The sequence below is a fragment of the Glossina fuscipes genome, unplaced genomic scaffold (genome assembly GCF_014805625.2).
Source record: "Glossina fuscipes isolate IAEA_lab_2018 unplaced genomic scaffold, Yale_Gfus_2 115, whole genome shotgun sequence".
Taxonomy (NCBI): Eukaryota; Metazoa; Arthropoda; class Insecta; order Diptera; family Glossinidae; genus Glossina; species Glossina fuscipes.
In genome coordinates this window covers 208,429-221,787 of record NW_023998458.1, presented here as the reverse complement: position 1 = coordinate 221,787, position 13,359 = coordinate 208,429, and the positions used below count along the sequence as shown (strand labels likewise).

The 13,359-nt window shown below is 34.4% G+C and overlaps 1 protein-coding gene across 7 annotated transcripts in view; it reads left to right on the top strand.

The window, feature by feature from the left end:
* LOC119640089 (Down syndrome cell adhesion molecule-like protein Dscam2) overlaps nucleotides 1-12,627 on the top strand; it is a 106,890-nt gene extending 94,263 nt beyond the window's left edge. For 2 of the 7 annotated variants that reach the window (XM_038037881.1, XM_038037879.1), the window contains exons 26-33: nucleotides 753-1,127; nucleotides 1,297-1,422; nucleotides 3,535-3,850; nucleotides 9,187-9,350; nucleotides 9,668-9,913; nucleotides 9,982-10,248; nucleotides 10,323-10,581; nucleotides 11,622-12,627. In XM_038037881.1, the coding sequence (XP_037893809.1) occupies nucleotides 753-1,127; nucleotides 1,297-1,422; nucleotides 3,535-3,850; nucleotides 9,187-9,350; nucleotides 9,668-9,913; nucleotides 9,982-10,248; nucleotides 10,323-10,581; nucleotides 11,622-11,922 (2,054 nt within the window). In that variant the 3' untranslated portion in view covers nucleotides 11,923-12,627. Of the gene's footprint in view, nucleotides 1-752; nucleotides 1,128-1,296; nucleotides 1,423-3,534; nucleotides 3,851-9,186; nucleotides 9,351-9,667; nucleotides 9,914-9,981; nucleotides 10,249-10,322; nucleotides 10,591-11,621 lie in introns of those variants that run through there. The other 5 variants (XM_038037880.1, XM_038037882.1, XM_038037883.1 and 2 more) reach the window with 5 other exon arrangements.
* Nucleotides 12,628-13,359: the final 732 nt, after the last annotated feature.

Genomic DNA, 13,359 nt, shown 5'->3' with positions numbered 1-13,359 from the left:
ATAAAAGGTGGACGTATCGCAAGTCCTTCTGCTGTGCTTTGAATACACCCACACAAACTTAGTATGCCTTTGTACCGCAAGTGGTGTAGGATATAAAGATGGTTTTGACCATTTGTTGGGAACATATACGATCGATAAACGTCCGTCCATCTTTCACGTTACGATGTTTTACGGCTGTGATAACGAATTCAGCCATTAACCTCATTGGCACACAGTCACGATCTACTTATAAATTTGCTAGCCGCAATAAGCAAAACACTGGAAAATTCTAAGGGGAAGAAAATTTAATCACATTTTGAATCACCAAATTATATTAATTTGGGATTTGGTATAAACACATTCGTACATGCATACGTGATTGCTCTAAAACGTTAAATGGACGCTCCAGCTTGACTTCGCTCGAAGTAAAACTTATAGTCAACAAAAATCTCTCATAAAACTATTATTTATTTATTTATTTATTTATTTATTACTTTTAATAACATAAAGGCCTTTAAACGAATGCAGCTATAAGTACTAATCTTACTTCTTTTTTTTTTTTTATTTCAATTTTTGATTTTGTTTATCCTGTTTCTTTAGAAAATTGTTACCGTTCATGTTTTTAATTACTTTTCTGTTATTGTGATGTGATGACATTGTAATTATTGCTATTGATTTTTTCGATTCAAATGTTGTTGTTGTAGACATTTTCCATTTCCATGAGTTTGTATTTGTTTCTTATTGCAAATACATTGTTTTATAACGTTTTTTAGGTGTAGAAGGCAGCCTGTCCGGAAATTATACATGCACAGCCAACAATCTCTTCGGCAATGATGAAATACAATATCAAGTGATTGCTATGAAACAGCCCGCTGCACCGCAAATTATTGTACAATATGCTTCGGCAGATAGTATACGTGTCAGTTGGGATCCGCCAGACGATGGCGGCGCGCCGTTACAGGGATATAGCATCTTTTATCGGATAGCAGGGGAAACATGGTCCCAAGCGGAATTGATGCCAGAAAATAATGCCTACACAATCACGCAACTGAAATGTGGCAATCAATATATAATTAAAATGTCAGCTCATAATTTGGTAGGTGATGGGGTAGCGAGCGAGGAAATTAATGTTTGGACAAAAGGTAAAGGTAAGTAAGTGATGATGACAATAAGTTTTTATAATAATAATAAAAAAATACAGAAACCAAAAACAAAAAAAACAAAAAAAAAAAAAAAGACGGAAAATATAACATGTTCTTTATAAATATTAAATTAAAAAGTTCTTTGTTTTTGCTCTTTTCCTGGTACGTTTTGCAGCCTCTCAGGCACCTAACGGCAATGAACTAATAGTTACAAATGCATCATGTGTTAATTTAAAATTGTCAGCATGGCATAACGGCGGTTGCCCAATTCATCATTTTTCCATTGAACATCGTCCCTTGGGTAAGTTTATAACTTCCATAAGCATATGATATATGTATGTATATACAACACATATTATATATGATAATTAACATATGAACGCATACATTTGTAGGGTGTCCCAAATGCAATTCTGTTTTCATTAGCGTTAGTCAGTCCTAGAAGGCGACAACACACATGTTATATAGTACGTGCAATAGTATTTATAATGAGGCCGAAATTTTCGTTAAAAATTTTGATACCACGAAAACAAACACAAACTAAATGTGTTACAGTAAATTGCAGCGTACCTTTGAGAAGAACCCTCAGTCGTTCTAAGTTAAACAGATTTGATAATCTTGATAGCCCGGCTCTTAAACGTATCTAAGTTGTCTATATTTCCTGCTTTTCACGGGAATGCCGACCCTATATATAAGACATAATTTACATGGCGATCTCTCGTCGCCTACCATACGTGCAGCACACCCTTGAGCTACGGTTGAGTTAGAGCTTGGAGTTCATACCGCATTTATTAAAAGCAAAGCCTCTGCTTTTCTATGAGTTGAGCACCGCGCTCTACTGCTACCGCGAATTTTGTCACAACCATAAAACCATGAAAGGAACTTTTCCAAAAGATCAAACCAACCAATAAAGCACAGCGTATCCGAGCAGCTTTAGTCGCCTTTCTGGTGAGACCTTTGCTACCATAGACTTTCAAAGAACGGGTAGAAAATATGATAACATTTTGTTATATTATCTGACTCAGCTTTCACCTAGCTAGTCCAGATGCTTCTAGCTCTGTATAGTCAGTTTATAAAAAAAAGAAAACTTCCCTCTGCTAGATGCTCTTGATTTTTTAATGGCTATCTCTTCATACGGTCATGCTACAAGCTATTGACACAATTACGGGCTTTTGATGTTATTTAATCTTGCTGCGTCACAACCATTTTATTTATAATGATATCGATTTTAGCCGTTCATTATGGAACACCCATTATGATTTGCATGTAACAGTTAGTGAGTGTCTCCATCGCCATCTATCTATCTATGTACAAAAATGGAATGGATGCAGCATTCAATTAGTTGAGCATTTTGATGCGGTTTTTGGCTTATATATGACAATCAAGACTAACAAATACACATGTGTATGCGCCCGGCTATTAACACTTAAACACATTATGTTATAGAATGCGTACAAGCGTTTGTAATTAAATTTTGTATTTAAAAACACATGCTCACATATTGCGGTTTCTGCGGATTTTGAGGAAACGTACGCGTGTGTACGCTTTTCTATATAATGTCTGAATAGATTTTAATCTATTTATTTTTTTGCGAAATTGGTCTCTGAATAGTGTGTACGTGCGTTTACGCACATAATGTAAGCTGTCATTAATGTCACATATGAACGCTTAGTAAAATTAATAGATATATTCAATGTATTACAAAAATGTGCAGTGATTTTCCTTAAATAAACATAATAAACCAGTAATAGCAACAGCAGCAACAACAAAAACAATAGGAAAAAGCAATAACCACAATAACCGCAACAACAACAACAACAACAAGAATAAGAGCAACTAAATTAATTGAATTTTTTAGCTTAAGCGTCAGTCGTCACAGTCGATTAATATTTTATGAAATTTATGGCACAAATCGTTTCAATAGTCGTTAGAATCGTCGATCAGACTATATAATAAACCAAAGGTGTTTTAATAGAAAATCACACACAACACTTATAATGAAATCCCTTGGGTAGCTCCAATTTGAAAAAGGAAATGTGCTATAAATTTCTCAAAAGATTTTCTGTCGCTAAAAAAAAAAAAAAAAAATTGCTCTTAATTAATTGTTAATTTGAAAAAGAACGAATTTTTTTTTGTTTTATTTTTCGTTCATTCATTTTGCATATGTAGTACATACTTGTAAAGTGGTGACTGTTATTTGACTGCACTTACACAAACCCACATATACATGCACATTATACATCACCTCAAGCGTGTACGTTACCATTTCCGTCGTTTACACGCCCGCCACGCGGAGGTTTTCCATCTCAATTATATATCATTTATATATATATTCGTTTATCTCATATCGTCTCCATTCTCTTTTTGTATGTTTGCTTGCCTCTTTCTTGCTTCGTTTCTTCCACTTAATCAGGTGACATACGTTGGACGGTGGTCACGTCAGACATATCGAATGCTGAAGAGAATCGTGAAAATTTAATATTTTGCGATTTCCTGCCAGCCAAGTGGTATCAATTGCGCATTTCGGCCACAAACGATGCGGGGAAAACCACAGAACACTATCATTTTGCCACAACGAATATTGACGGCGTTACTATACCACCGCCATCGGTTTTCCCATCCGAAACCGATTTAATGAATAACTTGATAAATGCAACCAATCCAACAAATGGTGATTGGTTTTCAACATTAATTGTTATTGTCATAATAACAGTGGCCATGATTACTGTGTAAGTAGTTGACTTTTTAGTGAAATTGTGAAATTTAAAAAAAGTTTTTGTTAAAAAAGAAGGAAAAAACTTTTTGTTGTATATACTATGAGCTTAAGTTTATCAATCTAGTTTTCGATAAATTAAGTTCACCGATATATAGCTTTTAACGATTGTATGATGGACAAATTCTAGCGGGATTGACAGATGACAAATATGACAAACATAAGAGTAAGAACGGAAAATAATTACATTTAGATTGATTCGGAAAGCTTCCGAAACATCAAATAATTATAAGAATTCGTATTGACGTTTCTGGGTAACGGATTTTCCGAAATGGATTTCCAACGAATGTTTTTCTTCTCTATTGAAAATAAAAGTGCGATCCATTGCAATTGTATATGAAATGTGATATCGCACGATTGCGTCTACAAGCTATGAGCGTCACGAATATCAAAGTACTTGATAGCTTTTTGTCACATCATCTCTTATTTAATGCATAAATTCCATTCCACGCCTTATTTCCAAAATGTTGTATTGTTCCTGCATGATCTTGATATAAGCTGTACTTTTCCAAAAACTGCAAACTCAGTCCAATACCTTGGCGGCCATTTAATGTCAAGATTTCGTCAAATTAATTAATCCGAAAATTTCAGCTTCAATCATTCGATTTTCACAGCGGTTACACGCGCTGTACTTCCATCCTATTAAAAGTAAACATAATTGCAAGAGCTTGCACAGATGTATTTTCAAAAATGTAAAGACTAATCAGTCCAGTCCCCACACGGGACAGTGGACAAATACTCTAATACTCCTCTTGACTGGTTCAAGATTTGTTTTTTCAAATTTTGTCACTAACTTCCCAATACTTGGTTCATTTGGCCGATCTGTGAGCTCGAAAGAAGTCAGTAGCCCCAAGAAATGCTAATTTTGAAGAGTACTGATTTTTATAATAAGTTTAAATAATTTGAAAGCGTTGTTCGCACGTGCGATCGCTATCGAAGGTTAAAATTGTTGAACCACAAAATACCAAAAACCGGGGGTGATACACTGATGCCTTGGCCGTATTTCCCGGTTGCGGGTTTAACTTTACCGACTTTTTACATTGTACATATAAAGCTATGCACGAAAAGTTTAAATGCGCGCCCATAACGAATATCAAAAAAAATAGTTTTTTTCTAAATTGGTAGCAAGCGTCCTGACAAGTCACAAGTGAGGAGATGATTTCTGACTATCAATCAGTTATCGCGTTATTACGACAGATGAGACTGGGATCTAAGCATACGATCCGTAAACAAAGGATCAATCGAACGAATGTCGTTCAACAGGGTGAGCCAAGAACGAAAAAATTTCGCCAAAGTCGCTCAAACATCAAGATGGTTTTAAAAGTTTTCTTCGATTTCCGCGACGTTGCGCACTTAGAATACCTTCCGCCGGGCCAAGCTGTTAACCAGGACAATGAACACGTTCTCGTCAAGTTGTTCGCAAAAAGAGGCCGGAATAAATTTAAAAAAAGGAAAAATTAAACTTTTTGAACGCAGTAGCGCTATTTATCTATTTGATTTTTATTTTGTAATAATGCAAGTTTTCCTTATATTATCCGATTTGAAGTTTTGATATGCTTTGGTTTGGCTTGGCTCAGTATTATCTCATAAGGCAAAAAAACATCAAATGCAATTTACTTTTAAGGTAAACTATGGTTTCCAAATCAAAATATTTGTGCAAGTCTTTGGCTTTATTTAACTGCGTCAGTTAAGTCCACCTCTATGCATTTCTTTTTTGAAATTCATTTTCTTCATTCTTTACTTGAACATTTAATCAAAAATTTAATTTTCTGTTATACTAATTTTTTGTCTAATTGCTTTTTGTATTTTAAAAAAAAATTTTACACTCATTATTGGTTTTTCTCCCTTCTTTTTCTAAAACATTTGTTTTTGTTTACATATACTTATAAAATAATATGGTAACGCGGCTTCCAATTGTGTTTTGTGTACGTTTTTTTTCGGACTTTTTGAACCGAAAACAGGAATAACCCATCATTTTGCCCAGCCCCCAAAGTTCTGGTTATTGTAACATGTATTGCTTCTGGAATTATAATTTACATAAAATATTCGAAAGCAAAGTCAAACGAATGCCTAGTGTCTTTGTAGAACGTGCTAAAGTACTCCCGATATAATAGTGAATCCATTTAGGGAAAAGTATATACATTCTATTTAAATCGGGTTTTGTGAAGCGGTTTTCGATCTTCCCTAGAAGGCTTTAAGATCAATTCGTTGCACACTTTAAACGTAATTTTTTTCATCCGATGCTAACGAATATGAGATACTCCAAACTAACTTCATTTTCGCGGATAAGGTTTGCGATTGTAAGCTCCGTTTTCAAAAGGAAGTGGTTGACTTGAAAAAAAAGCTGAAAAATTTCTATTACACAAATGCTTTTACAAAATAGGTAACAAAAACTATGTTAGCATATCTGTCTTTGCAGTCCTCATCTTTCGAAATAGAAATGAGCTCAGCAGATCGTGACGTTAATTAAAAATAATCAAATAATGGAAAATAAGGAAACAAGGAAGGTTTTGTTGATAGTCATTTTGAACAGGCTTCTACTACTGCTACTTTTAATTTCAATATTTTACGAAAGTCTGTACAGATTCCAACTGAAAGGCGCCGACTATTTAAAAATTTATATTGTTTTCTTTCAAGTTGCTACAGTCTTTTAAACACTGTGGGTTTGTGTACAAATTGTCCTAATTTCAAGACGCTGTATATGAAAATTAAAAACATGAAGAGAGCTTTAGACGATACACGTCAAGTGTTTTGTAGCAGTTCAGAAGAGTAGAAGGTAGATAGAGAGTAGTTAGTAATTGCATAATTTTAGATTCTCGGAGTGATGTGTAGATGCAATAAATGTTTTGCTTTTTCATAATTGCTACAAACATACTTAAAAATAAATAAAAGCACTTTAAAGTTAACCATGGGTCAGCATTAAATTACTCTGCAAAATCCTACTTTTATTCATATAAAGACTTTTCAAAATAAGTGGTCGAAAACGTGTTCCGATTCTAATCATTTTTAATGATGTTTGTCGTTGGGCTAAAACGTATCAAACTTTAAGACACTATTTCAAAACATGTGGCGTGTAGGCAGAAGACAAAAAAACAAAATGGGCGAACGGACACACGAGCTAAGTCTATCCAGAAAGTGATTCGGAATGTAATTTTCCTACTGGAGGTTTGCATATAGTCCTACAAACTTAATATACATGTGTGTAAAACGGGGTGCAGATTATAATTAGGTTACGCACAGAAGTGCAGTTAGAGGAACATACTCAACGAACAAAGTGTAGTCGAAGTGAATAATATGTGAATAGTAATGGGTAAAAAACCCCCTCTTTGCCTCTAATCGATATCCATAACTATAAATTACTGCACCTTTACGTATCGACGAAGGGCTAAGAAATGAGCACGAATTCGTCTGTGTACAAAAGGAGAGCTAACGGATGTACGCGTATACATTAGCTGATAGTATAGAAGGGAATCACTTATTAATGATTAACAAGGATCATAGGATAGAAGGGATAATAAATTACACATAGTTAGTGGGCTGTAACGTAGAACTAATGGACGAAGCAGTTAAGAAACATTGTTGAAGACAACAAGTTACATATGAGTTGTTGATTCGGAAAGCGGCCTAAGTGCACAATGTCCATAAGTGCATATAACATTTTTTTTAATTAATATTAATTATGATAATTTTACATCTTTATAAAACCAAGAAGGTTATATAATTATGTCGTCCGTTATATATGTAGATGTTAAAACGTGATTAAGTCTTCTTGCAACACTAGCACGTCGTCTGATAACATGCTCGTCATGTGTAGATGGAACCTGACACGAATCGTTATTTTAGATATTACTGCAACAGTTTTTATACCACTTGCGGCACAAGATATATTAGGCTTGTGCGAATGAGTGTAACAAGCACAAGGGTTTACGATAGACCTACCTGTCTGTCCGTCTGTTCATTTGTTCGTCTGATATCTGTTCATGTAAATTTGTGTTCAAGCTATAGGTCGCATTTTTTGAGATATTTTCATATACTTTGGCATACTGATGTAATTTGGATTGGTCTACTTTTTCACTTTCAATGACTCTCCATACAACACGATATTTTAAAGAGTCTTCATATGGGAAAAATTAAAGTTTTCGAAATTTCTCGACAGAAGTGGCTAAATAATAATATTTTGGCATTCAAAATTGGTGCGAAAACGTTGGACCAGCTTCAGCTATTTTTGTAAGCCCTTTTCCATATAATAAAAACTGGAGTTCATATAACAAAATGATCTAACTTTCAGTGCTTGATTATGAAAATTAGATCATAATAGTATTTTGAGATAATAAAAACGAATTACCAAATGTAGACCATCTCGGCCTATCTTTTTTATCCTATCCTATATAAAGACTTTCATGACAATTTTTGTTTTTTAGGCAGAAAAGTGTACGTTTTAGTGTGTTATGATAAAAATTGACCCATAATAGTAATTTGATATAAAATTGAACTCTACAAAATTTGGACCACGCACTCCTATTTTTGGAGGCTAAACTATGTAAGGATTTTCACGAAAATTATTCTTCTTTAGGGCACAAAAGTGCAAATTTTAAAATTTTATAATGAAAATCGATCCATAGTAGTAATTTGCAATAAAAATTGATTGTGCAGAACTTTGAACCTCTTGGGATCCTTACCGATTCTTACGGAAGGTAAGGTGCAAACTTTAATGTACACTTTTATAGTTGCAAGGTCATATGAAAATAGGGTGTAATTTTTGTGCTCTATGGCAAAAATAAGAATATTGTTAGATAAGATGGTATAGGTAGAGTATTTAAGTGATACTCGGCCTAGCTCGACTATAGTATTTTCACTTGTGTTTCGATTACATATTTCTGTTTTCAAATTACTTTCATTACGTGTTACATTAATTTCATAGGAAAACGAATAGTGGTTATATTCTCTCTTGGCGTAGAAGAAGAAATGAGAAAATTGTATTAATATTGTGAAGGAAACTGACAAAGAACGAATAGAGAAAATGTGAAATTAACTTTTACTTGACCTGTAATTAAGGATATGCCTGTAGTTGTAGTTATTTTTAGCTGACATTCGAAAAGAAATGTAAAAGAAGAGAATGTAGAGAATACCCGCATTTTTGTTAGGTCGAGATGGGTTGTATAAAACGAATATGGTACATTTTTAATTACAAGAAAATAAAAAAAAGGAAAAAAAAAAAACAATAATTGTTCTATTTTTGCTCATTTCATTCTTTTTACTTCTGGTGACAATAATACATTGCTGTTTCTCCAGTGGCCTAACAATTAAACATCGACGTACTTTGTGTGGTCCCATGTCAGAGGGCTACGAATCACGAGCACTGCCAACCGAGTACAAAGAAGACCACGATAATCACCGTAATCAGCAAGTGTACAGTGCTTCGCCTGTTAAAACTGTGGACAAAGCCAATGAATCAGGTACGAGCGCACTTAGGAGACTTGTATAAAATAAATCTTTTATTTTTTCACTAATTTTTAAGTTTTAATTTTCTTCATATTCGATATACAATGTTATCTCTTGAAAATTTTCAATTTTCTCTCAATTACAAAAAAAAAAAAAACAAGTAAACGGGAAAATAAGTTAAAAAAGTGAAAAAAGAAAAAAGGAAAACTGTGTACGTGATAAACTGTTAGAGCACGTAGTGCTTTTTTAAATCTTACTAGCTTTACAAAATGTAATGGGTTTTCTACTATCACTCTATATTTCCTGTTTGGTTATGCTTTCCCATACTTAGAAATGTACGAGATTTCCCCTTATGCAACATTTAGTGTTAATGGCGGTCGCACTGGGGCGCCCGCTAAGACATCAACACGAGGCATGGCTGCCTCTCCTTTAGATTATACAATGCAATTTAAGACATTCGGTCACCCGGAAGGAGAAAATCTTAATGCCACCGCTTATCCTTTATTGCCATCATCCGGTTTCGGTCACATCAAATCGAAATCAAGTTGGCACAAACAGCGTTACTATAATACAGACGGTAAAAACTATTTTAGAAAACGTTAAAAAGGGATACAAACAATGGTGAATTTCTTTCCCCCCAAATAGATGATTCCACTTTAAGTAAATCTTTAACTTTGGTGGCTGGTTCTCAAACGGGTCATACAAAGAAATCTGGTCGGTCTGATGGTGGCCGCAATAATAGCAAATCAGCTGGGGGCACCACTGGAACGACCAGTAGTGCGGGGGCCGGTGGTGGGCATTGTGAGTCTGAATCGGATACTAGCATTAGTCCTAGTACTGAATTTTCAAATATGCCTACCTATAGAGTTCCTTGTAAATCATCACGCAACTCGGACGGCCGTAGTGGAGTAGGTGCGTTTTCTATTTGCCTTTCAGTTTAACAAACCATGTAGCGTAAGTTCGTTGTGTGTGTCTTCTCTCAATAGATATGTTTAGGCCAGATTCATCTACTGAATCAAATAATGATCAATCCTCACCGGTAGAAAGGAGAGCCAATTCGCAACGTTTTACCGCTGGCAGCGGGGCTAGCGGAGGCAAAGATAATACGACTAGTTCTACTTCGTCATCATCAGCTGACAAACGTGTTCATCCACGAAATCGTAAACATCAAGGCCAGCAACAGCAATCGCAAATTATTGTCAAAGATTCGTTGGAGCGCCGTTTACGTTCTGGAAGTAACAACAGGTAGTTCAGGTACCTAAACCCCAAACTCCAAAAAAAAAAAACGAAAAAAAAAACTAAGAAAAAATGAAAAGCTTGAATTTTATACTACATAACAGTAATAACAATAACAACCAAACATTGGCCATTGATTTTACGGAAAATGGATGTTTGGGAAATATTATGGAATATATATTGTTATATATATAATATATGCATATAATATATATGTGCAGTCAAGTCTCCTATAACGTAGTGTTTTTATAATGCGATTTTCATATAACGCGGAGCGAAGATAGCAACAGTTCTTCTAAAATACGGTCGCCTTGCCACGTGTTTTTCGTACAAAAACAAACAGCTTGAATAGTTTACCTATGACTACACTTATTCGAAGCGTGATAAACTTGAAAATTGAGAAAATTTGTTTCTATATAAAGAAGTCTGGGTAGAACTTGCTTTTGCAAACTGAGTAGGATTATCGGCCAAGTAAAACGTAAAAGGGTAGACTACAAATGTTTGACAACGACGATCAGTGATAAAACAGTCTAATCTCCCACTTCTATTATAAAATTTTATTTATTAACCGCATCAATCGCAAGCTGGTTTGAGTTAAGAAACAGTGTATCCGTAGACCTGAGTAACATTTCGTGTTAAGAACGCAGTTTTTATGTAGCTTTGAATAAGTCAGATATATATATATATAATGTATACATTTCTGAGTTGCGAGTGTCTTATAACATGGTGTGTTTCTCATAAGTCAGGTTCCATAGATTTGAATTAATTTTGAACACCATTACACATAACATGATTTTCATAAAACGCGATAAGAATTAATCGCATTATAGGCGACTTGACTGTGTATTTGTCATATCTTATAACTATAGATTATGCGTCCAAAGTTGGAAAAATTTTTCGTATTTTGCCTTTTTGGCCTAAGAAATTGTTTAGAATTGGGCAACAATTCGTTTAATATCTGATTTAGGTTACTATTAACTTATATAGTTTACTATGCGGATTTTTCTATAGATACCATTATTTTTCCCTGTATTTTATAATTTTTTTAGTTTAAACAGTGAAATTAACAATTCAGAAACATCAGCCTCTATAGCTGCGACCATTGCAGCGATGACCGGGGTGAACGGCAATATGGGCTTTCGTCCACCCACTGGTTTTATGGATTCACGTGAGTTCAGTGAAGCCGAATGTGATCACGAACAACGGGCTTTGGACTTGGAAGTACAACGAGTTATGGAAAATACCGATGGTCAGTTGAGTAAAGTTGACAGAGAGGAACTCAGCTCGCTATTAGCGCGATATCATGAAAAGAAGGAACAAGAACGACAAGAGTTTACTATACACGTATAGGACGATGTTCAATGTGCAGACGAATGATGACCGGCACTGGGGACGAGTAAGTGATGTAGTAAGTGGAGAGAAAGAACAATTGAAAGTATAAAAGAAGAAACCTCGTAAAAATGATAAAACAAAAGTAGTTCAATAAATAAATAAGCATAAGTAGGTCAAAAGCAAGAAAAATGAAGAGAAATGGACATATTTTTCATTTTATTATAAATATAATCCATTACATGAAAGGCACGTTAACTTGAGGAAGTGATAGATGATAGGAATTTTTTTTTATTCATTAAGTTTTTAAAAATTTAATCGACCTATGACATTAAATTAACCTTAAACTAGATATTTCTACGATCATAAATGAAATTTTAGAAATCATTTTTGACCTGTAAGTCTAGTCTGATTTTGAAAACGAGGAGCAATCCTCTTTTTGTTACCCACCAAGAATAGCAGCGTCCAGACTGTTAAATAAGCTCCTATTAATTGCTTATATAACTATTTTCGCTTGCTTAGGAATAGGTCTGATTCTTGCCTATTGCAATATGAACTCAAACAAATGAAGAAAACGTTCATCTTTTCTCCTGCACAGATTTTAAACATAGCTAAAAATTGATAAGAATTCATAGCAGGTTTTTTTCGTTAATCATGGGCTCGTTAACAAGCCTAGTATCTTGTGATAATATCAACTGATACAGGGGCAGGGGCAATTTTTATGTTTTCTGGCAATATAAAATTGTGCTAAGAATATACTTACGCCCATCATCAAAAGACATTCATGGGACATTATTCTTGATAATCGTAAGATTCTGAGTCCACGCTGATCACCTATCTGTATGCTTGTCGTTGAAAAGCTCGCGGTTGCACAACTTGAAATAATTACAATTTTGTTTACACCCTTTTAGCCGATGATCACAACATATCTTCATGAAATGGGCGTGTTCAGTGCATCAGTGCTTTTTTATTGACTATGTTACGTTCACAAGTACTTCCGCGAAAAGCAAAAAACAATTAGTACCTCTTTTAGCTGGCGGCCATTAGACCAATTTGCAACATACATTAGTCTGTTTCATAACCACTTTCAGCCTATAAACGATATTAGTTTTAAACCTTAAGCTAAAAATAGCGTTGATCGCTTTTGTCATTTTGAAGTGATAGTCTATGTTTGCAGAGGGCGTAAAAGAAAGGTACCCACTTTAAAGCGAGTATGGCTTTATTAATAGTTTAAAGTGACTTTAGTTTCATATGGCATTGTGCTATGCCTATTGGGTATCAAACAAGAACTTGTGGAAGTTTTGCTTACCTATTTCAATCTTAACAATTTTAACAGTGACAAGTCACGATCTAACCAGCACTAAATGTATAAATAATCATAGCACTATTTTCCAAAGAGATTTTTAAAATCAATTCTTAAAAAAATAGTTCTTATTGATGATAGAAAAATTACTATTT